This window comes from Lytechinus pictus, chromosome 13, assembly GCF_037042905.1.
Source record: "Lytechinus pictus isolate F3 Inbred chromosome 13, Lp3.0, whole genome shotgun sequence".
NCBI lineage: Eukaryota > Metazoa > Echinodermata > Echinoidea > Temnopleuroida > Toxopneustidae > Lytechinus > Lytechinus pictus.
Window position 1 is genome coordinate 23,844,059 of NC_087257.1, and position 26,178 is coordinate 23,870,236.

At 35.8% G+C, this 26,178-nt stretch overlaps 1 protein-coding gene across 1 annotated transcript in view; it reads left to right on the forward strand.

Annotated features, from left to right (window-relative positions):
* Window positions 1-25,931, forward strand: part of LOC129274293 (polycystin-1-like protein 1) — an 81,425-nt gene extending 55,494 nt beyond the window's left edge. The window contains exons 32-52 of the mRNA XM_064108487.1: window positions 4,550-4,703; window positions 5,468-5,596; window positions 6,205-6,441; window positions 7,385-7,660; window positions 8,117-8,242; window positions 8,987-9,135; window positions 10,907-11,007; window positions 11,512-11,646; window positions 12,231-12,378; window positions 13,187-13,339; window positions 14,075-14,236; window positions 16,035-16,251; window positions 16,837-17,010; window positions 17,906-18,022; window positions 18,323-18,392; window positions 20,329-20,405; window positions 22,695-22,801; window positions 23,751-23,957; window positions 24,800-24,884; window positions 25,045-25,188; window positions 25,809-25,931. Coding sequence (XP_063964557.1) covers window positions 4,550-4,703; window positions 5,468-5,596; window positions 6,205-6,441; window positions 7,385-7,660; window positions 8,117-8,242; window positions 8,987-9,135; window positions 10,907-11,007; window positions 11,512-11,646; window positions 12,231-12,378; window positions 13,187-13,339; window positions 14,075-14,236; window positions 16,035-16,251; window positions 16,837-17,010; window positions 17,906-18,022; window positions 18,323-18,392; window positions 20,329-20,405; window positions 22,695-22,801; window positions 23,751-23,957; window positions 24,800-24,884; window positions 25,045-25,188; window positions 25,809-25,931 — 3,091 coding nt within the window. The remainder of the gene's footprint in view (window positions 1-4,549; window positions 4,704-5,467; window positions 5,597-6,204; window positions 6,442-7,384; window positions 7,661-8,116; window positions 8,243-8,986; window positions 9,136-10,906; window positions 11,008-11,511; window positions 11,647-12,230; window positions 12,379-13,186; window positions 13,340-14,074; window positions 14,237-16,034; window positions 16,252-16,836; window positions 17,011-17,905; window positions 18,023-18,322; window positions 18,393-20,328; window positions 20,406-22,694; window positions 22,802-23,750; window positions 23,958-24,799; window positions 24,885-25,044; window positions 25,189-25,808) is intronic.
* The last annotated feature ends 247 nt before the right edge of the window (window positions 25,932-26,178 follow it).

A 26,178-nucleotide genomic window follows, 5' to 3' on the forward strand; every position in this document is an offset into this window, starting at 1 on the left:
ATTATGAATCCAAGGGGATTAAAAAGGATTAAGACTCTTTTGCGTTCAAATTGTCTAGGAATTTTAAATTGAATGCAAAGGTTTGAAGAACATGCAATCAAATTCAATTTCCTGGTTTGAAACCCCCTCATACTGTGTTTATTTATTTCATGAATAAATCGCATTTGACTATTAAAAAACAAAATTAAGATAAATGCAATCCAAACAATATCAATTATAAGGTCATTAAAAATCATATCAACCTGGATGCAATCAAACTTATATCAACATGGAATTCATTTCAAATGGTGTCATCATGAATGCAATCAAAGCTGTATAAAAATGAATTAACTTCAAATGATGTCAACATGAATAAAGTCAATATCAACAATGAATGAATTTAAAATGATATCAACACAAATAAAATAAAACCATCAATATGAATATGGTCAAGAGTGTGATTAGTGATATCATTTAATGTTTTTTTGTTCTCTGAAAGTAATAGTCTTGTGTGGTAGTTCGCACACAGTCTACATGGAATTATCTAAGGTTATGCCTTAACGTGATTGCAAACTTGATATCAAACTTGATGCCAAGCTTGATATCATATGTGGCTTTGGAGATGTTGTTTCTTTGCTGGAGAATTGTTTTCCTGGAGCTCTCTGTCATAGAGAATCACATAGAGAAGAAGTGATCTCCTAGTTGCCTCTTGGTCTCTCTAATTGGAGATGGAGATAACCGACTACAGTGTCTATCTGATTGAGGTCTTTTGCTTCTGTTTGTTTGTGATATGTTGATGTGGGTGCGTGATGTTTTAAAATATGACAAACCATTCAAAGTAAAAAAAATCAGAATATAAAGCCACTTAATGTCTCAATGAATGAATCCACCAAAGTCAATTTAAATCCACACAAAGTCAGTTCAAATTCACATACAAGATGTCATATGCCATTCACCTCATCAAATACCTTCTCAAAGTGAATGTTAAACTAAGAATGATTTTCGTGAACATGTCCACAAAAAAACCTTCTCATCTTTTTTCCATACAAAATTTATTCAATGTTATACCCCACATTCCCTCATTGAATACCTATGTGTATACACATCATTCAGCATTCATTGCTTCCATATTAAAATGTTTACCAATGCATATTTAACTAAACATAATTTTACACTGCATAAGACTGCTTGGGCAACTTAACCTTGTATCTCAAACAAACTGTAAAATTTTCTGGAGAGGGGAAGAAAACAGTTCTAATTAAAGTTTATCATTAAAATGATAACAATGGAAAACCTCTTTATTTGAGATACAAGGTCCTAACAACCCCTGATTATATAATGTAACTTTACAACCCATCAACTATTCCTCATTATTTTTATAATAAATTATATCCCAAGAAGACTTAGAAATATACACATTGCTTGATTAATTAACATTAATGACCTGCTTTGCATACTCCCCAAATATTTGTGTACCACATTTGAGGATGCATTGATATCAAATATATGTTTTTAGCAGATAATCTGATTTCTTAATACGCAGCACCAGATTGAGGAGGAGATTACAACAGCGGGACGTCATCGCTCCCCCATTTCACAGACGATGATGCAATTATTTATGCTTATTTATTGTTATTGATTGATGTTTCAAGTTCAAAGTTGGTACAATGTTTTTGCCCATATATATATCATTCAGTTTCAACTCCCCCATTTATATCTTGATATATTTTTAAAATGCATTCAGATTATTTTCCAAAGAAGAGAGCCAAACAAAGAAACTACTAAAAACTGACAAATTGTCAGGGCCGTTTTCCTCTGCAAAATGATTAAAAAAAAAAATTTCTTGAAATCTGGATCTCAAGAAAATAATCAATCTGCATACCTTTTTAATCCCAATGACAGAGAATGACAAAGAAACTTAAAAAACCTACACAGTATCGTGTGAATGAGCTCTCATTGGCTGAATGGGTACCACATGATGTAGTTGGTTGATTTTTAATTGTGAAGTTTTGCTTCATTTAGGAAAATAGTGAGTTACATATCATAGCTCTGTGAATCAATTGAAAGACTAAACATTCTTATGTCAAGACTGGATCTCGCATTGAGTGAGTCGTCTGTCTGCAAATTGGAGATGAAATTCGATATTCTGCTAAATAGTTTTTTCAGTATGACATTCAGAAGCCTCCTGTGTTATACATAAAGAATTCCTATATTTTATTTTCATAGCACAATCTGTGTTTCAGGTACATTTAGGGTCATTACTCTCTGCGGGTATTGATGGTCTTTGTTTCAGGAATGAGTTTGTTTTATAGTAAATTAGGATGAGCAATTGGGTCTTTGCTCAGGAATGCAGGGCCGTAGATGCTTTTATTTTATTATTGTACAGTAAATTCACTCTCTCAGTCATAATCACACTGCATGTAATTTACGCACATTATATATGTATTGATTCACATTAGTTTTGATTATTTTATTTCATTTCATTTGTTCAGCAACATTCATTCAGTACACATACTTCATTAAAAAGAAAACAACAAAATATCATCCAATATTTGGACAGAATCAAAACCATTTCTATATATTTTTTTATTTCAGTTGTGATAAAATATGGAATAAGTTCATCCCCTTCTCATACTGTATGTTTATCTTTTCTATTTATTTTGTATGTATCCATATGTTCTTAATTATTCTTCTGTTTGTTCATAGTGTTCGTGCTCTAACTGTGTATTTTCAGATGCTAAATATTGTGGATATTTTTCTCTCCATGTACATGTTCATAATGCCATCATTGTGATTTTGTAGCTTATCAAATGATGTATTACTCTTTTAAAATTACATAGAGCTCATTTTGTTCTTTTCAGTGTTTCCAAAAAATTTCCAGATAATTTCAGATAATTTTAGATAAATTTCCAAATAATGTCCAGATGATTCCAAATTATCTGAATCCCATGCAGTAGGGTAAACAAGTGATATTTATGGTTATATTTGAATTAAAAACCTCAACCCTGACAGATGGCTTCATATTCAGCAGATGTTTCAGCATTTAAAAATAATAAATAAATTAATTACATTTTCCTACAATAATATATTGGTTACATATTCAGAGGAAAACAGGGATAAAAGGAAGCGATTGTTGTATGAATATTACTAAAATTTTGTGAGGTGAATACAGATCGAAGCAAGCTTCCTTTGTTTGAAAGTTGTTAAATCCGGTTACATTACAAAATAGCTTTTTTAATAGGGCGAACCTGGAGTTCTTTCTCATAAAAAGGACCTTTCATTAAATCAATCTGAGTCAAGGAAAGCCAACGATGCCATTATTTATCACCAAGATTAGAAATATTTGAGTACTTAGTATAGTGCTTTCAGGGTATTTTGCCTGTGGTCCTATCTACGAAAAGTCAGAATTTTGTGTTAAAACAGAGGAAGCAAAAGTTATTTCAGTTGAATCGATTTCAAAATTCAGCGACCCCCATTCATACATGTATATACACCATCATATATCTGGTATGTATGAATGTGGTAGTTGGGTATGCCTTCTAGATGGTGAAATAATATGTGATTGTGGCATTCCATAGATTAATTTTAACCAGTTAAAAATCTGTGGGGGTGTTACAAGAAACTTATTGGCAATCAATTGCAAAGTTCAGTTGTAAAACTGCTAGATTAATTTCAATGACCTACTAAATTAGAGATTTTGATACAAGAATCGCACCAACAATCCATTGCAAATTTGCAATTTATTATAAGACTTATTATGTATTACGAGACCTGGTATTCCTTATAATTTTCTTGTGACTTCCCTGTAGTAATATGATTTCAGTGTTTTTATTCAATGGCATGTTCCAGTGACAATTGCTCCATTGGGAAATCTACTTAAGACGTAAAACTTAAATCTAAACAAAACATTTTCATCATGTGACAGATGTTACTCGCGAATGAAAATTCCAGCATCTGATTCGCTGAGAGCACATTAGTTTGTGAAAATGCAGACTTCATGAAATACTACTGTACACTGCAAAAAATACTGATGTTAGTTAAATACAAGCTTGGTGTTTATATAGAAACACACCTGAGAGGTGTTGAAACATTGCAACTTCGGCTCTAGGCTACAAACACTAATCAGTGTTCAACCAATATCGGTTTGATTCTTAACACTGGTGTTGTTTTCAACACTCCCCTGGTGGGTGTTTCATAAAGCTGTTTGTAAGATACAAATGACTTTACGCATGACTGGTGATCCTTTCTTGTGCTTTGTGATATGTCTATGTAATTGATTTAGGACCTAAGAACATATTCCAGTCGTGCTTGAAGTTGTGCGTATCTTTACGAACAGCTTTATGAAACACCCACCTGGTATTTTCCGATATAGATACCGGGCTGGTGTTAATCAACACCAGTGTTTTTGCAGAGTACCATGAAGACAGCAGCACTTGTCACTGGAGATTTCTGGTGGTCAGTTTGTCATGTAAATTGTTTTGTAATTACTGTGTTTTTATTATGTCATTGTATAACATTTATATTGAATCTTGTAATACTTGTTCTGTGAATGAATAATAAATATTTTTAGGGATGCTGTGTCCGTGGGCTCAAGCAGTATGCTGTCGCTGTACGTTGCCCATGGCGACGACCTCAACATCACCTCCCATGTGCGTTTGGTGGCACACCTGCTCAATCAACTCTCCCATGTCTTTGACGAGGATCATGATTCTGACCACTGCCATGTAAGATCAAGGAAATTGCAAATTCATAATTTTTTTCAAGATTTTTTTTGTATATTTTTACAAATTCAACGCTTTATTCAGTTGGTGTCAGTTGATAATCAAGTCACAAATGACAGCTTTATGGATCATTTTTAGAACCTTGCTGAAATTACATTTGTTATCAGTAATAAAAAGGGTTAGGGTTTAATAATTTGATGATAACTATCAGGAGCCTTGAGAAGTTGTAATTGGAAATAATGCTTTCCATTTTATGTTTAGTTGTTGAATGGGAAAAAGGGTATACTGGGAACTAGGGACTGTTTAATAAAGCCGATTTCTGTGTACAATCCTACAAGTGACTGATATGGCAAGGCAAATATTAGTCTGTGTTTCATTAATTGAATTCGAAATATCTATGTTGAATATTTGATGTTACTGGATATTTTCAGGGGAAAGTATGTTACTTTTTTATTTCTTGTAATATGAATGCAATTATTTGTTATACAGTAGTTGTAAATGTGTATTATTGTTGCTGGGTTAAAGACCAGACATCGTGCTCAAATATGCTTGTTTTTTGTCATTTCTCAGCAATTACACAATATCTTCCAGTTTCCTTTGGTACATATGTTTTTATATAAACGTACATACACTTGGGTGGTCATTTAATTGGATTCTGTACAAACTCATTTGAAATCATTACCACAACTGGCATTTATCTTTACAGTTGTGCTTAAAGTTATGCATAGAGTTGTGCTAACTTTACAAATGGCATTATCCTTCCACAGGTCATTGCAGAGAGATGTGCAATACGTAGTGCCTTGCTTGAAGGTATTCTAGCGCTACCTATCAGAGATGAGTATGAAATTCTTCAGGTTGTCGGTGCCATTAATGAGGTGTCCTCTGTACCAGTAGAGGTAGGGAGTCATATTGAATTATCTTCTTCCTCTAGTCATTATACAGTGTCAAAATTCATTTAATACATTAAGTCCAACCTCACTTTTCATCTGCACCGCCCATTTCTCCACCCATTGCACCACCAATTAAATGCATCGCCTATCCATTTAAGTGAAATGGTTCAATAGAAGAATGACGTGGTGGGAGCTAGTACACCATTTATGTGGAAATTTTTATTGGCAATAAGGATCAATTTGTAGTAATTTCCATGGTGTTTAATAGAATTGTCTTGTCAATGTTTTATGCCACCAGATATGGTAATCTTTCAAGAATATTTGATATTGAATTAAAAGAGAAGAATTTGTATGCAAAAGAAATAGACATTTTTGTGATATATAAAAAAGAAATTTTAACAGCAGTTCTTAAAAGAATAAATTTCTATTCAAATTAATTGGTTTAAGCCTTGAGAGATGCAGTTACGTAAAGAGTAGTGTGTGGACGCAAGGGGATGGGGAGGGGATAATGTGTCCTAGAAGCTGCATTGGGGGTAGTAGCCAGATTGACCTAATAAAAAAAGACCCTAAAACTGTGTATTAACCTTGTGTTCGTTGATTTGTATCCATCCCAGCTGAATGCCCCCTGCCAGAGGAAGATATCCGGCCTCCTGACGACCTTAGCGACGTCAAGCGCACGTTGCAGGTGGGAGGAGCCCAGTCTAGCCCGTGATGCCCTGGAGGTGATGACCATGGTTGCTTCCAACATCCTGGAGTCTTTCCATCATAACCACACTGAGGAAATCCTGTCACCAGAGGACTCCAGAGACATCACAGAGAAGATGGTGACAGCCATGATTGACATGCTTCAGGTATGTCAGTGTGGTAGACATGTCAGTTATTCCCTTTTAATAGACTATAGAGTTTCCCCCTTTTGAAAGACTAAAGTCTTTTTGGAAAATGATGTTTTTATAAACCTCTATAGGTGGATAAGAGTTTTGAACAGGACAATTTCACACAATTTTAATGTGCCAAATTTGATTAGATCCATTACATAGAGTTTGCATCATCCAAGTCTGTGAAAGTGAATATTGAAAAGTTTTTGAAATCAAATAAGCTTGAAAATAGCCAATTTGGCTTTCATTTTGTTTGTGCTAATAAGTTTGATTGTTTTATTTTTATTTCTGCATTCACATTACATTATCAAAAATATTTACATTGTTTGCAATATACAAAATAATCCATAATGTATACAATATAAACATAATACATAATTAGAAAAAAAATGGTGTGGGCATATACTTCACATTTTAATAATAATAAAAGCAACATTAACAAATGAACGCAGGAGACCGCCATCGTGAGCGATTAAGCTCGTAATTGATAGTAATAAGTTGATATCAAATCATGAGAACTTTGCTTGGGAAAATGTCCATTAAGTCTGAGTCTCAATTGTATGAAATAGATCTGTTCCTGAATGAGTGTCTCCCAAAGTACTTCTAGAGTTCAAATTTTCCTCGCATAGGTCTTGTCTATTATGGACTTTGCTCGTTCCCCTATCTCTTTGTCCCGCATGCATCACAGCCTTTTCCCATGTACATAATGCATACTTTAGATGATCTCTCACTGAGCCATGGTTACCAACCTAGAATTGGATGCATTGCTAGGATTTGAATTTGGCATCTCTGATGTGGGAATACTAACTGAATAAATTGAAAGCATCATATTTGAAGAACTTGGACACCTTTTTAGGTGAGTTTGCATTAAAACAGACATCACTGTCAAACATATATATTCTTGTACTTTTCTTTACAGGTATATCTTGGTCACATGACCACTGAGAGTGCAGCAGTGATACTCACCAGTCCCCTGCTAAGCCTCCAGGGGTCCAGACTAGGTACCCTGGCTGGAGCCACCTTCTTGGCTGGGGGCGCAACCTTTACCCTCCCACCGGGCTTGGATGCCTTGGTAGGCAAACCTCAGGCGGAGGATAGTTGGACTGACAGGTACCGCTGGAATTACCCTTGCTACGACGCTCACATGGTGACCTACGTGGACAATCCTTTCATGTGGGGTCAAGGTGCAAATAAGGTAGGGCAAAATTTGAATTAATTGGAATAAATTGTGTCAGTGTCCCACAGTGGGGCATGAAGACAATATCAATTTAATTTCTTTCTTATTGCTGAATACAATAATAGATAGTTCTGAAATTTAAATATGACAAATATGTAAAGGTGGCAAATATAAGATTGATGATGATGATGATGATGTTGTCAGTGACACTTATGGTGATGATGATGGTAATGGTGATGATAAAGATGGTTGTGGTGGTGATGGTGAAGGTAATGGTGTTCATGATGATAAATTTAATAATGAAGATGATGATAATGAAGATGGTGATGGTGGTGATGATGATGATGATGATGATGATGATAGGATGATTAAGATGATGGTTGTGCTGGTGATGATGATGATGCTGCTGAGAGTTAATGATTATGGTGTAAGGGATAATGCTTATGACGGTCCTGTCTCTGATTCTACATATAGGTCACTACACCTGTAGCATCCCTTGAGCTATTCTCCTGTGATGAGGATGAGCCCAGCTTGGTAAATGTCTCAAATCTTCCTGCCGGAGAAGAAATCCTCATTGACATTGACAACTTATCTGAAGAGGTTTGAACCATATTTTGAATAGGCTCAGATAAATTCTAGATATTTATTCTTGTCTTTATATCTTATTATTTTCTTTACTTAGTATACAGTGTGGGTATGAGCCCTTGATTATTTGAATTGATATTACAACTGTTATGAATATTTTATTTTGTAACTTTATTTCATCCAGTGGTAGATCCATGCAGGGGCATAAAGGATGGGCATCCCCCTCCCATTATGTTGTAACAATCCCTTCGGCCGTCAGATGGTAAAACGGTCTAACTCGAAAATTTGACTTTTTGAGGTAAATTCACTTTTTGTATTTTCCTTTAGATTTGATGGTAAAATGGTCTATCTTTGAGTTAGCCCATTGTCGGTAATATCGTTTGGAGGTAAAACGAGCAATCTTTTACATAAACCTTTTAACCTTCTTAATCGAGATTTTTGAATCATCGCTGTCAGATGGTAAAATGGTCTATTTTCGAGTTAGACCAGTTTACCGGCACCTCACACGGCCGTCAGATGGTAAAATGGTCAGAACAGCGATTTTCGAGATAGACCGTTTTACCATCTGACGACCGCCTTGGAATATACATATTTCTAAAGCTAAACCAAAGGAGATTGTCATATTGGCTCCCCCTATTTTGAAATTTCCTGCTTTCACCCCTCTGTATTTCATGGATCCACCAATGTCTATTTAATCTCATTATCAATAACCAGATTAGTATTGTTTATGTTCAAATCATCTTTGTTTTTGCCAATCAGTTGCAACTTTCCTATAACTACACCTTTGATCCTGCATACATGAGCGTGCATTCTTTCAATGTCTCCCGGACTAACATCTATCAGAGTTTTCACATCTCCATCAGGCTTACTCCGATACAGCGCCCCATCCCAATCACAGTCCTGTTAAGGTGAGAGAACAAATTAGTGTTATTACATTAAGGGTGTGTTCAATGTCGAGTTTCAAATTTAAATAGCAACAGGAATCATGATTTAAAACTGAATTACAAAACACAGAACACAAACACGATCAGTGGTGCACTGTTTAGTGTTGAAAATATAAAGCTGTTTATATGTTGATCGTCTTTAAATTTCCTGCTTTTGTTTGCGCAGCATTATTGCGCAGTGTAACCCATCACAAGAAAGGTCAATTTGGCACCACTTTGTGTAGGCTTCCACTGCTAGAGCAAATTTAAAGATGTTCAAAACTCAATGGTGTTCGCAATGCTGACGCATGTTTGTAAAATTTGAGGTGATCGCATTTACAAACACATCTTATTTGACGTTCAACTTTACCTCCGAAAATCGTGATTTGAAAGACGTTTACTTTTACGACCGGGAATGGAGGACATTGAACACACCCTTTGTTTCTCATTATATCAGCGTTTTGTAATCACGCTTTCAATCATGATTCATGTTACCGTTTAAATTTTGAAACTAATATTGAACACACCCTTAAAAGTAATTAGAGATCATTTTGAATTATGAACTATTTACAATTCATACAAGGATTATTGGAAAGGAATCTGAAAGGATAAAACCAAAACAAAGACTTAATCCTAGCGTATTTTATGTTTTGAATTATTATTTGCAGATTTAAGAACTCAATTTTGAAAGGCCTGTATTTCCCTCAAAAAATTGAGGCAAATGTTTAAAAAGTGATATTATGATTAAAGACATAGAGAAGACCGGAATAGGTTGCGTTACTCCCTCCCACAAAAAAATGAAAAGAAATTGGAGAGGCACATGATTATTATTTGAAAAAAGACTTTAATCAGAATATACTTGAAGAGTTTCATGAGTGTACTTTATAGTCAATTCTTCTGTCGCTAATTATGACCAGGCAAGTTGATTATGTATTTTTAACCAATTTGAACAACCAGTCATTTGAAGCTTTCTTTGATCAGCTGGATTCATCCATTTGGCGACATTAGTATGTTTCTTACTTTCCATATTTTATCTTGGAAAGTGTATGTACCAAAATTAAATATTGCCCTGAGCATTGAAGAATTGGAACAGTGTTAACCACAATGCTTGATGTAATATCTATACAAGCCAGTTTTAAGAACAACAAAAGCCAATTCTGAGGCTCATAAATTGAAGAGTAAAGTAAAATAAAAATCTCACGTAGTAATCAGTTACAGTTCATGGAAACACTTTTCGCCCGTATTCTGAAGTCAGGTTTAAATTAGACCACGGTCTAACTCTGTGCTAAAATTATGGGGAGCCAAAAATTCAAAAATTCTGTTTATATTGTAGGCCTTTGTTTACTATTTTGTTTATTTTTGCTTTCATAATGACGAAAAATACATCAAAATACTTCAGTTATCATATCCAGACAATTATGAACAATTTGAGTGTCAAAAATGTTAATAAATTGGATGTGTACTGTTAGGGATTTGTGCCCCAGTTGGCTATCCATAGTTAAACCACAACTTTAAACCAGGGCTTAATTCAAACCAGATTTCAGAATACGGGCCATGGTATTTTACATATCTTTGCACTTATTTTAGTATTGGCTTACATTATGGGATTTAACCATTACTGTTGTTACCAGTTCCAGAGTTTATCTTTAAGTAGTGCTATCATCTTATGAAACTGGGTTGTCCCTGTACAAAGCTTTTATAATTTCAGAATTCAGTAGTAAAAAAGGTTGTAACTGATTCATCTTGATTTGTACAGGTACGGATTAGAGCCGACACCCACGAGGTATGACCTGTGCTGGAGTCACAATGACGACATCAATCGCATTGATATCTTCCTACCACCAGACAGCTTCAATGGTAAGCAAGATATTCAGATACTCCAACTTCAAGCATCTCTTGAGCAGAAGATTGTCCTGCAGAGACCCCTCTAGCAAATATGAGACTGGCTCACTTTGTGCGTAGACCAGATAACAAGCACAGAGTAAATATTTTACGCACAGGGGGTTCCCTGGTTCTATATTCCACTCTTCTGCCTCATGGAGTATAGAACCAGAACCTCAATATTTTGCATTTTGCATGAACAAGCATTGTACAACTAATAATATCTTTGTCCTTACTTTATTATGTATAATCCTCCAGTTTTTTTGTATTATATTTAACTCAGTCTCAGGCAGGTATTAATTGGCGCTTGTTGATGATGAAAGTATTATTACGTACCATAGTCTAGTTGTTACCATAGTATCCTCGTTACTATAATATTTTTGTACATTTTGTTCACTTCAATCAGTCCTTGCACCCATTGATTATGAAATTTGAAATATCCATGTCCATGCTATAATGTCCTCTTTTACTTTAACTCAGTCTCTGGCCGGTATTACCTGGCTCTTGTTGATGGTGAGTTTGGTGAGACAGTGTTCCGTCAGGATGGTGATCAGACTAGGGAGTATCTACTCAAAATGTGGTGGGGAGAGTGCCTCTATTGGGATCCTGCAGAAGGTGAGTGGAGGATATCAATTGTGCTTTTTTAATAAAATGCTAAAGTGAACACTCGTTCCTAATAAAAGTAAACATAATGAAAGAAAGCATTAGCATAGGCAGGATAGCATTGTGAAAACTACCCCATGACCTAAGCAATGGTTTGCATCGGTATTAAACTGACTCCTTTTTTGGTGGGAGTGGGGGGGGGGGGGGTTGAGAGATGTACACTACACATGACCTAAACTGAAAGCATCGTCATACTGAGAACAGTTCTGGGATCCAGATGGTACTGATATATAGTATATTCAAGTATTGCATGATCAGTGCTTAAATTTTACATCCCCACTATATTATTGAAATGAAACCCATTTTTATATTGGTGTTGAATGTTTGGATAGCCAGCTTCTATCCTGAGCTCTGACATCAATCTTTCATGCAGATTCATAGAAACAATACACTTTCAGTTATGGTTGATTATATCCTCGGAAAATCTGTGACACACCTTTTGTTCTATCAGAAGTAAATTCTTCGGTTTTGAAAGTGTTAGTTCAGACTTTTAATAGTAGAAACATTAGTTATTCAGTTGCTCCTTTCTTTTTTAGTGAGTTGGTCACCTGACGGATGCTCTACATCTTCTACATCCACCTTTGATACCACACAATGCCTGTGCACCCATCTCAGTTCCTTTGGAGTTAGTTTTGTCCCCATCCTCAGCATCGTCACCTTTGTCGACATGCAGCTCTTCGTCGGGTAAGCTTTGATTCCTTCCTTCACATTTGTTCATGTCTGTTGTTATGTTAGGTACAGTATTAACCCATAGGACACTCAATGATTTTGCTACAAGCATGTGTTTTCCAGAGACTTTAGCCTGTGTATATGCGAGCTCATTCTTCAATGGGTTTAAGTTTAAAGCTAGTTTACCCCTCTCTGTATTTAGCCCCCCCCCTAGATACCGTTTTAAAAGTAAGAGTTGAGGTTCAAGTTTATTTCAATTCTACAAAACATTGTACATGTCATTAATGAAGTAACCATGAATTATCATTAATTAAAATGTAGAACTGAGGTGATCCATTAAAAAGCACAGCTTGTAAGACATAGATCACCTGTGAAACACAGTGCAAAGATACATAAGAATACATGCATATACATCATGTAAGCGAACAGAATAGGAGAGAAGAAAGTGTACAGGGAAGAAGTTTAAGGAATAGAATTAAGAAAATGAAAGTGGAGACAGGAGAGGAGAGCCTAGAGAAGAAAGAGTGAAGAGTGAGGAAGGGGAGAATGAAATAACTTACAAATGTACGGCATGTACCTAAGGTCACAAAAACACACACCCACATGCGCAGAGTTGCACAGAGTCGCATCTTTCCCGCAGGAATCCTGCAGGCAGATTATCATTACCAATCCTCACATTTCATCATAGGCAAAACAATTTGGAATGCAGGAAAGCCACTACAAAAAGATGCATAGCCTACCATTATAGCAGGAATCCTGCAAAAAGACTCTATTTAGTACTTCAACAAGTATATATTTCATCTTTTACCTCTCTGAATTACAGGCCGAACAAGAATCCAGTGACGTACATGTTTGTTGCTGGGTTGATCGGAGTGTATGCTCTTTTGTTTATATACTGTTACTATGCCGACCGTCACGATGAGAAGAAGCAAGGATTGATCTACTTGAAGGATAACCAACCAGGAGATAGACAATAGTGAGTGCATTGTTTTAACAATAGCTTTCCTGGAAAAAGGGACTTTATTTTTTAGATAAGCCAAGCGACATGCAGAGCCATATATTTAGCATTTGAGGTGCTTGAGAAGAAAATGTTAAGAAATTAAATTTTTAGTTTAGCAGTATCTGGAAAGCATTTTATGAAAGGAACTTATCAGATCTTTATGCAAAGTCTGATTTATTTGACATTTACTATAGTCATAACTAGACACCTGTCTTAGCCCAACTCCATAGTAACACATTATAGGCAGACAGCTGTGCTTCGCAGCCAATGAAAACAAAAGGATAGTTGTCAGATCTGACAACTTGTCAGATGGCAGTGTGATGAAACACTCCCCTTTTATCCAGTGCTAATAATGTTTTAAGCTGTCAGCTCTTTGGAGTATTTCACAAAACAAGTTAATGGTTTTCACTGACAAATTTTCACAAAGCATATCAGAAAATTAATTATTGTTCAGAAGTAAGCAAAAAAAGTAATGTATTCTGTCAATAGGCTTCTTCAAGCTATGTTCAATGCACTACCCACTTCTGCAAATTGGATTCACTCAAAAGCCAATCTCCCCCAAAAGAAACAACATAGCTGCTATTAAACTACATGTATGCTAGAACCTATTTGATAGAGACTTTACAATGCCTTTAGATCAGTTCAGCTGTGTTTTAAAATAATTTCTATTGAAACGATTTAATCTGCCTTATTGTCTTTATCAATCATTAGCTATGACATCACAGTTGAGACTGGGTTCCGAACTGCAGCAGGAACGACGGCAAGGATCAGCATCGTCTTACACGGAGATGAGGGACATTCAGAGACCAAAGAACTCATCTGTGATGACAAACCAATCTTTGAGAGGAATTCACGAGATAGATTTATCATCAGGTATGTTGTCATCATAGTCTAGACACTTAAGTTTCGAGCTTACATCTACCTGTCTAGCCGTCAAGATTGGTCAAGCAGGTGCTTGAAAATTGTAACAAGCCTGTTGGTCCAAAACGAGATACAGGGGAGATTTCCAGTTCCTTCTTTTCTCTTTTCTTCTTCATGTTTATAATTATGCAAGTAGCAAGTTTTATTTTGGGACTCTTTGCCTTAAAACAATTTCTTTTTCAGAAGTTGTTAAAGATAAATTATTTGTTATTAGATTATTTTAGTTTTCTTCCTTTCATTATTTGGTGGCAGCGGTGGGATGATCCTATCCTATGGCCCAGTAAAACAAAGCTTTGCAATCAATTGCAAATGTCAAACAATGATTGTGATTGGTTGATTGTTGAACAATATGCACATATGCTGCACAACAGCACATTGGAAGTTATGGCGATTGACCACTACTTTTTGTATTGCGCGAAGAAGAGCCATACTAAATGCTTTTCTTTGTGCACTCTTCAGAGTATGACGGCAAATGAAATGAAAGCGAACACAACAAAAGAATAGAACAAAGGGCATGTAGGCAGACTGGGGGCAAGACTAATTTACCATTAGGAATTAAATAGCCAATCAGCGCTCACTATTTCGCGCCAGTCTGCCTACGCACCCTTTGTTACATTCTTTTGTTGTGTTTGCTTCCATTCATTTGTGCGTCATACTCTGAAGAATGCACAAGGAAAAGCTTTCGTTTGGCTCTTCTTCGCGCTATTTTTAAATTTTGTACCACTTAACGACTTTTTGTATTGGAACATTGATCAGACCTGGCCGTTGAAAAGGGAAAGAATTATTTCTAGACTAATTTGAATTGTTGTATTTTGAATATTTTATAGAGGTTTTACAGATAAAAATACATGCAGATTTTGATCTATATATAGGATTTTTTAAAGCCTTACAAAAGAAATGTCGAATAAATTTAATGTATTTGTACTCCTTTTAATTATTGTTTTCATTGGACCTTGAAAATATGATTGTGATTTGAAAGTAAGTATAAATTCACTGTTTGTTGTCAATTTGATCTATTGTGTGTGATCATTATTTCTTAAATGAATTGTATGATATATGAACCACCTCTTAAAACATCATTGATATTTTTTAGATGAATGCATAAGGACAATAAACTGTTTTCCATTAGAAAAATTTTGTTCCATGCACATTTTATTTGATTTGCTATTCTCACATTTTCAAACTTTGTATTTGAAATGTACACTTTGTCTCTGAAAATAATGTTTCCTTTCCTATTTTGTTGTGGATTTTGTCTCAATTAATTTCTTGATTTGTTCATTTTTTTTTGCACCATTTGTAACACAACAAAGTTGTAATGAAGTTCTATTGTGTTAAAACATGTAGAAACTATGTGTATTACAATTTTGAAGAATTATATGTTGGTCTTGAATAAGGCTTTTGCCTTTATTTGTTTTGGCTCTTACCAAACTGAGATACATTAACTGCATTTCATCTTTTTTATTATATTATTTCACTCTGTCATTACATTTGTTTCATGATATTTGATGATTGCGTTTAAATCATGTGAATACATGAATGTTAGAAACCAAGGTGCATTATATGCACTAGATAATGGCATTTAAAACCTTTTCAAAAGGGCCCCAAGTACACTTACTTCCCATACACTGTAGAGGGGAAAATTGCCATGAAAACCTGTGTGTGATTAAACCAAGTACCTTACCAGCTTCTATCTTGGTATTATACTGTTATTGGTATATCTCCTTCACAATATTGTTCTATCATTGACTAGTGTCCCAGAGTCCCTCGGAAACATCCAACGGCTTCAGCTATGGCACAACAATGCCGGGCTATCACCTAGCTGGTACCTGAGTAGGGTCTCAGTACGTGATCTTCTGACAGGGCAGAAATGGTTCTTTATCTGTGAGCGCTGGTTTGCCGTGGAGGAGGATGATGGGAAGATTGAACGAGAGCTTCTGGTGGTTGAAGATGGGGTTGGTTTCACAAAGGTAGGTCATGATAGAATTTCAGAGCATTTTGAGGATATTAACATTGAGTATGTGGTTAAAAAAATGGGTAAATTGGTAATGTTTTGGAGTAGAGGAGGATGATGGGAAGATAGAATGAGAGCTTCTGGTGGTTGACGATTTGGTTGGTTTTACAAAGGTAGGTTTATGAAAGAGTTTCATTGATTTTGTAGTTTGAACCTTCAACGAGGTATATGACTGTTGGTTTGCAGTGGAAGGTTGATGGGAAGGTGAAATTAGAGTCTGGTGATTGTAGATGGTGTTGGTCTCACATAGGTAATGTTATGAAAGGATTCCAAAGGATTTGAGGGTAATTCTATTGAATAGGTAGTTTTGAAGAGAAATGTACATCGCTGTTGGTGTGTAGTGAAAGAGGATGATTGGATGCTCAAACAAGATATTTTGGTGGTGGAAGATTTTGGTTTCACAAAGGTAAGGTCATGAAAAAATTCAAAGGATATTTGGGGACATAAATGTTGCATACTATGTATTATAACTTCACTAAATAATAGTTAAGTGATGTTTAATACTATTCTTTCTCCTCGATTGTTCTCTTGCCATCTCTAGGCTTTCTTTGCCAAGGGATCCCAGTACTTTGCAGACTATTACCTGTGGAGTTCTGTCTTCACCAGACCCCCATACAGTATCTTCACCCGAGTGCAACGTCTCACATGCTGTCTCTGTATCTCCATGGGTTTTATGTGTGTCAATACACTCTGGTACCAGAAACTAGATAAGAAGGTAGGTTGGGTTTATGTAGGGAGTATGACACCATCAGCTGTTTCACAATATGTTAGTTTTTTATTAAAATCAACTTACATATAAATGTTTTTTATAGTATTTTAATGCTTGTTCACATAGTGGGGGCGTCTTGGTCTAGTGGTTAAGACTCTCGTCTTTTAATCTGAAGGACGTGTCTTTGATTCCAAGCCATGGTGTGTTTTCCTTCGGCAAGAAATTTACCAACATTGGTGCTGCACTCAACCCAGTTGAGGTATGGGTAGCGGCAGGAAGTAATTCTGCAAAAAGCTGTGCGCACCGGAAGACTAGCTTAGCCGAAGTAGTGGGAGAGCCTTGAGAACCTAGCAAGGTGAATGCGTGCGCTATACAAATCCTATTATTTATTTAAAATGAATTGGTCAAAAAGTTTTCTGGGCATGCACAAATCTAGGAGTCCAGAACAATATTGCAAAATAATTACATCACAGAAGTTCTCTTGCAAATCTAAATTTGCTTACTGATGAATGAGCACTCACTGGCAAAGAATGTAACCTTATATGCCATCCCTAAACAGAGTCATTCAAAGGCCTCCAATTAAATCCCTATCATACAAGATTTGAATATTGTAGTGTGAAATTATTCGAATCGTGATACATACATGTTTAATCTAAAGTGCTTGCATTAAGGTCCTTTAGTGAAGTCTTAGGGACAATACCTTTAACAAAGTTTGTGTCCACAGCTTTGCAGTATTTGGGATTTCAAAGCAGCTTTCCTGATTCTCCATTGTTTTGTCAGTGCAGAAGCGGAAGGATTGGATGAAGAAGTGGGAACCTTTCTAAAAGCAGTGACGAAAAATGGTGTTAAATTTATGAAGGTATCAATGTTGTTCAATTTTCTCACATATTTTCTTCATCAGGATTCTGAGCTTGGGGTGATCGATGTATCCGGAGAAGCGGTGCTCGTTGGAATTGTCACAGCTCTTATTGCTATCCCTATAAACTTCCCTCTCATCATGCTCTTCCGGAGGTCAAAGGTAAGAGAAGCGATCATTATCGAAGAGACTAATAGACCTTATGCATTGACATCATGGCGCTGCCATCTGAGGCTAAGGCTGTTGCCTTGAATGCGTTAATGATCTGCAGCTGGCGCATCTCTGACAACTTGGTTTAGGTGTTTTCTTTTATCCTCTGAGGGATGGCGCTACGAGATTATGACGTTACATGCATAAGGTCTATTAAAGCATATAACTGGGATCAATATTTCATGTCTTGAATCGTATTATGATTGAAATGCTAATCAAAATTATATTCAATTCCTTTTTCTTTCATTTCAGCCCTGGCGAATGCCTGGAGAAATTGGAGAGCTTTTCAAGCACATCAAATCCAATAGCAAGCATCAATCTGGTAAGTACTTTTCTCTTTCTCTCACAGGCATGTATACGTAAAGACCAAAAGCATGTATTTCAAAATTAGAAATTTTGAGGACAGGTTAGAAAATGCTATTTAAGAATTATGGAAATGATGGCAACCTTGTTCTGTTGGAAAGCTTCTGTAGAGAAACATTTCTAGGATGTGGTCATTAGGGTACAAGCTTTTAACGGTTTATTTCCAATTCGTCTAATGCCAATTCGTCCAATTGCCAACTCGTCTTCTATCATTTGGTCTATCATCAGTTCGTCTACTCACCACATGGTCTACTTTCATTTAGTCTAATGCCATTCCGTCTAATAACCAGTTGGTCCAATAGCCATTTAGTCCATATGGTCGCATGTCATAAGGTGGTCCAATTTCGCGAACAGGGTAAAAATGGTCAAAATTTTTATTTTTTGATATGTTATAGCTATTACCATTCTCTAAAGAATGAAAAAGTTTGAAGTCTCGAATACCTTTATTTTTCCTTAAAATGACTAATTAACAGCTAATTATTACATAGACGTCAATGTAAATGTGCATTTTGAAATGTGTTTTTCCCAAATTGGACCTGCTGCACATAAAATGATGTCAAAAGTTAATGCAACATTGGATCTCCCTAGTATTTTGCAGTTATAATCTTGAAACAATGATAATTAAATCTGTACCAAAAATTGAATAATCATCTATTATTTCATGCATATTAATTATACTAATTAATTAACAGTATTTAATTTCACATTTTTGCCCCCAAAATACCTGTCACTGCATTTATATGCTTGGCAAAATGACAACATCATGGGTAGAAATGTTTGTTGCAATGATACACAACATTTGTACTAAAAATTAAGATGACAAATTAGATAATTAACCAAATCTCTCCGGTTTACTAATTGATAAGGTTGCAGATCAGAGCTGACATACACATGTTTTCCATTGTTGCATATTTTCAAAATTGTCAAATTTTTATGACATTTAGTTGTTCCCTGCTTTAAAACACCCAGAAATATGAGGATAACAGTCATATTACATATTATAGTAAGTTGTTAATTAGGTTTAATTAATATTTTATCATTTACAGCATCCACCGGCTCCGCCACCCCTGTTACTTCAAACTTAATGTGCTATAGTTTTTGTTCCTGATATTGTATTGATCTAATTCATAGTAATATATTTAGCCTATAGTTCTAGCTTCAAAATGAGATATTACTCAATAAATTTGGTCAAGATGCTGTGATGTAGCAACAATTTATCCATGGCACCGTGTGGAAAATTGTTCATACGCCACCCTTTTTGCATACCCAACTTATGAAATGTGACCATATACCATTTGGTCTAATTAACCTAAAGTGTTAATTGTGTAAAATGAATGAAAAGAAAATGGGTATTAGACCAACTGGTTATTAGATGAAATTGTAATAGATAAAATGGTGATTAGACGAAGTGATGATTGGACCAAATGGTTGTTGGACCAAATGGTTGTTAGACGAAATGTTGATGGACGGAATGGCATTAGACTATATGAAGGTAGACCATGTGGTGAGTGGACGAGTTGGCAGTGGACGATTGGCAATTTACCCTTTTAACAGCCCACCAGTGTTATGCTCCCTAATGGTGCCTTGCTGCTTTGCCTCCTGCTCACGATGTTTAGGCCTAAGGCATGTAGAGGTAATGGCATTTCCAATACATGGTCAGTGTGGTTGCATTTGTGTACATGATGAATCAAGCCCCGAGGCTTTGGTCTGCCAGTTGATTCATGTTGCATTGGAACATTCCCAGTAAGTACCATTGAAACTTGTATTGTATCTTTGCAGTTTTGATTGTCAATATTGCTATGTAAAGAATTGGGTCAAATGTAACTGGTTGTAGAGGACATTATACAGAAAATTGAAGATAATCAAGTAATTTTCTGTATTTTATTATGAATTAGACCCAGAAGAACAAACTGCTGCACAACTGTACAACCTTCAGAGATGGGCAAGGGAGAAGTGGAAACATAGACACAAGGTTTGTATCAATGGTTGTATTAATTCTCCTTATGAATCACTCACCCTATGTACTACCACAGGTGATGGTTTGTGCAATGCTACACTACACGAACCGTCAAGTTGAGTCCAAAGAAATTAGACCCCCGATTCACGACTTGTAAGATTAAAAAAAAAATCAGTTTTTGTCTCACCTGCATAGCAGAGTGAGACTATATACCAAATCTTAACCGAAGGTTAAGTTTTTGAAATGACAGCATAATTTAAAAAGTATATGGACCTAGTTCATGAAACTTGGCCATAAGGTTAATCAAGTATTACTGAACATCCTGCATGAGTTTCATGTCACATGACCAAGGTCAAAGGTCATTTAGGGTCAATGAACTTAGACCATGTTGGGGGAATCAACATCAAAATCTTAACCTAAGGTTAAGTTTTTGAAATGTCATCATAACTTAGAAAATATATGGACCTAGTTCATGAAACTTGGACATAAGGTGAATCAAGTATTACTAAACATCCTGCATGAGTTTCACGTCACATGACCAAGGTCAAAGGTCATTTAGGGTCAATGAACTTTGGCCAAATTGGGGGTATTTGTTGAATTACCATCATAACTTTGAAAGTATATTGGTCTAGTTCATAAAGCTTGGACATAAGAGTAATCAAGTATCACTGAACATCCTGTGTGCATTTCAGGTCACATGACCAAGGTCAAAGGTCAATAAACTTTGGCCGTAATGGGGGTATCTGTTGAATTACCATCATAACTTTGAAAGTTTATGGATCTGACTCATGAAACGTGGACATAAGAGTAATCAAGTATCACTGAACATCCTGTGCGAGTTTCAGGTCACATGACCAAGGTCAAAGGTCAATGGATATTGGCCATGTTGGGGGTATTTGTTGAATTACCATCATAATTCTGTAAGTATATTGGTCTAGTTCATAAAGCTTGGACATAAGAGTAATCAAGTATCACTGAACATCCTGTGTGCATTTCAGGTCACATGACCAAGGTCAAAGGTCAATAAACTTTGGCCGTAATGGGGGTATCTGTTGAATTACCATCATAACTTTGAAAGTTTATGGATCTGACTCATGAAACGTGGACATAAGAGTAATCAAGTATCACTGAACATCCTGTGCGAGTTTCAGGTCACATGACCAAGGTCAAAGGTCAATGGATATTGGCCATGTTGGGGGTATTTGTTGAATTACCATCATAATTCTGTAAGTATATTGGTCTAGTTCATAAAAATTGGCCATAAGAGTCTTCAAGTATCACTGAACATCTCATGCGAGTTTCAGGTCACATGACCAAAGTCAAAGGTAATTCAAGGTCATTGAACTTTGGCCATTTTAGAGGTAATTATTAGGTTGCTGTCATAACTTTCAAAGTTTATAGATATAGTGTATAAAATGTGGATATAGGGGTAATCAAGTATCACTGACCAGTTTTAGGTCACATGACCAAGGTCCAATGTCAATGAACGTACAGTATTGTATCATTATATGAATGGTGTTTTTTGTGAATAATTAGTTAAATGTTGTTTTTCAAAGTCAGCACTGCTGCTATATTGAATCGCGTGATGCAGGTGAGACCGCCAGAGGCATTCCACTTGTTTTACCAGGCATCTTGAAGATGTACTCGAGCAATAACTAGTTAACTAATTTCCATGATTTTATCAGTCTCAAAATCGATGATTTAAAATCAGTACCCATTTTTTCATGTGTTATAAATTTACTGCTGATTCGGAAATGTTTTTGTTTGACCTGCTCCATTTCTGCATTAATTGTTGGTGCAAATGATCATTGGGTAAATACTACATGTGTGTTCATGAGGATGATTGGGGTCAAAAGGTCAAATGATATGAGGCCATGTCCATCATTTTTCGTAAAGTTAACTCTTACCAGATTTTATCAAACAAGTTTTTAACAATGCATTTTGCATTTCCCACTTTAATTAAGTGTTAATCACATGCATCCAGTAAGTGTTCCAAAATTGAATCCTCATGAATTACTCTGCGTCAACTGTATACATTGTTCTAATTTTTTTCATTTGAATATTATGATTTTATGAAAAAAGTTACGAGTATAGTTAAGTTGCCATGATATTGTAATTACCATGGTAACAATGCCTAACTGCCAATCAAAATCAAGCATTCCATATAAATTACCATTCAATGGCAAAGTTAGCATGATAATCAACTATTATGCAACAGGACCTTGGATGATACCAAAAATATATACCATTCTACTTTGATAAGGCTTTTTTTTATCTTGTTATCATTTGATTGGTGAATTTCAGAGTTCTATCTTCAAGCACCTGTCCGAGAATGAGAGCAGTCGATCCAGCATTGATGCTCATAGCTACTCCAGTGGATTTGGTGAACTTTCTTCAGAAGACAGATTTAGGTATGTGCAGCCATGTCGTTCTCCTTGATAACCCATTTCCTGTTCAAACATCAACACTTGGATAGTGACCCATAGCGATACAGATTAACAGATGGATGAATATTCTATTTTGTTTGATACAATCTAGACAAACAATCTTACATGGAAAAATTCAAAGTGTAATATAGTAATAATAACCATTGATTAGTTTGTGAAAATATATTCATGAAATATAAATTCAATTCTATTCAAGGTTTATTAAAAACATATGTTGCAGCCAAATGGCTGAATTGGTCATGTATACAAAGTACAAACAATTAATAGACTGATTACATATATATATTTTTTATATAAGTACAAAATTGCAATTAAGAATTTTCTGTCAATATTGCAACCCTCTTTGACTATGCATAAGAAAGAAGCATCAATAATACCTTATATTAATTGGTATTTGCCTTCTACAAAAAGTGGCTGAACTAGTGGGAATGTACCCTGATCTACTGTATAATGATATGTGAATTGCCAACATTCTGCATTATATTTCTCTTTGATAACCATTCGTATTAGGAAACTGGTGAGTTGAAGGGTGTTCTGAATAAAATTTTCTTTGAATGTGACTCAAATGGAAGACATTGAAGCATGCTTTGTATTGGCTGGCGTCAGGTTGAATTCTGATATTGAGAAACGGGGAATTGTTTCATGAGACCTCATGCCAGTGATTTCATTGACAGATTAACCATCAACCAATTAGTAACAAGGATTTCAGAAGCTTATAACATGCTAACGGTGAAAACAATCGTTTATCATAAATATTCTTCAGTCACAGCGCAATGTTCATGAAGCGTCTCATCTGTAATTCTCGCTAACAGATCAACCCTCAATCATTCATATACAAGAATTTTAGTAGCTTATAACAAGTTGTGAATAAAAATCAATTTTTACGCTCTTTTGTCATCGTCTTTGCCCACAGGGCAATGTTCACAGACAGTGACTTGACATCACCAGAGCTAACTGAGAGCTGGGAGTCTCTAGATCCTGATCCCATTCCCTCCACGAGCCATAAGAAACTGAAGAGTCCCAAGATCTGGCTACCGCATGTCTTCTATTTCATCGCATGGGGAGGATCTATCTTCATTGTGATCGCATCTTCCGTCATCACAATTGTACTTGGTCTCAAGTAAGTATGAATTATTCAGTCGGTCCTCCCTCCTCCCGGCACTGTCTCCATTTCTTGATTTAACTCTCCACACATTCGTTAGGTATCGTTGTACAGTATCAATGTTTGTTTCTCACTGTGTCACTTGTGCATTTAAGAACGTAGTTTTTGGCATATACCACTCTTTCCCTGGCTATAAATGAGAATCTGGTAAAATGTCTCTCTATGTTTCAAATGTAAATAGCATGAAATTAATTGAATTTAATCAATAAATGTTGAAATAATGAAACTTTGGAACCGCACACGCATGTATTTCATGCTGTATGTGATAATGTGTCTCTTTTGAAGTCAAAGCAAACTAACCAACAGCACTGTGTGTTTTCACACGTTTGCCATGCTTTATAAATAGCTAGTCTTAAGATGTACCCTTGTGGATCACTATTGATAACGGAGACTAGATTGGCATATTATTTTATTTTAATATTGAAACATGTTTCGAAGGGAAAAATGCATGTTCTGTTGCTTGGTAAAGTGATTATTATGAGTATATGAACTATGGTATAGTAAGTTGTGAATTCATATGTTGTCATTCAAGTGGGTCTATATCATTAGGCTACACCACTGCTTAGAATATTGCATTATGGTAAGGATCCTGGCCAGATTTGAGTAGTTAATGGCTTGTGATAGTGCTCTACAAGGCTAATGATTCCTATTGGAAAGTAATGTATTTTCTTATAATATACACAGAGCTTTTGTGAAAGCAGTTCTGTGACTGACATTACTACCACATGTAAATAAAACTACAAGTAAAGTATTACGGGTGTGACACTCGTTAATTATTTGTAATAATTGATATCTCACAGGTTCAGCTATGCTCAGGCCATATATTGGATGCAGTCTATGTACTTCTCATTCCTGCAATGTATCTTCATTACCCAACCATCAGTGGTAAGTTTTCAAAATTGCTCATCATTTGACCATTTAGGCAAATGGTCAAAGAATCTTTGGAATGTCATGAAATTTGAAATTCAGTATGTAATTACTGTTTAGTATCTTTGTGTAGATGTCTTTTATACAATAACAGTACACATGCTTTTTTTTCTCACAGATGGCCATGCTGACCATTGGTAAAGCTTGGAAACACAGCAACAACATCAAGATATTTGATCACTATGACGACAACACAGATCTGATTGACAAGCGGCTTCTGCATAGATCAAGGGTTCAGCTATACGAACAAGATCTATCCAAGGTTGGTCCATTTCCATTCATATTGCATTTATGTGGATTATTATTGAAATGTGAGTTTGGTTCATATTTGGTTCATTTATGTTGACCGTTTGAAAATACATTGAAATAAAATAAATGAGACAGTCATCCAGGTTTTAAATGAGGTTTAGTCCTCGACTACATGGGTGGTCGGATCCACCTCTCATTTACAGCAATCACCCTCACCAACTTCCTCCATTTTACTCTTTTGGATGCATCCTCCTCCCTCAACCTAACCCTTCTACCCCCTTAACCCGACCCTCCTAATCTCAATCACTTGTCCATGTCTTCTTTGGTCGTCCCCACTTCGTACAAGCTCCATTATCAAAACATGATTATTATCCCTCCTAAATTCATGCCCATACCATCCTACTCTGTTCGCCTTTACCATCTGATTCACCTAAACATGATGCATTTCCCAAAGTAGTGGTTGAATATGGGGGGAAGTCATGAAAAGCCCTTCGCTTTTCACAAGATTAGTTCATTCATTATTTTTCATTCTTATTCTTCTTGATAGTGATGTTGTTTTACTTAGATCCAGTTGATATTACAGATTCAACAGTTTTCGTTAAATATTTCAACATATATGCTGTAACATTTCAGGCAATAGCAGCCCGTCAGCGGTCAAGATATCTGAGATTTGCCCGCCCACCTCAGCCTAAGGAACTTCAGAAAGCCAAAGAGAAAATGATGAAGGAAAAGCATATGTATGCCATCCTCAAGTAAGTTATTTGGAATACTTTTTAATTATCTGTTTTGATCCTGAATTATGTAGTATCCTTAACCCTTTCCACGCGTACTTCGCACCAATGCACACTCGGTGCCGTGCAAACTTCGCATTTCACATTCAACAAACAATGCATTGTTTCCCTCCCTGAAAATAATTCAGTACAGATGGGTTCATGGTCCAGCGCACAAAGAGTTAATCTGGAATCATTTATAGCATTATTGGGGCAGCTTTTATTCAAGTGAT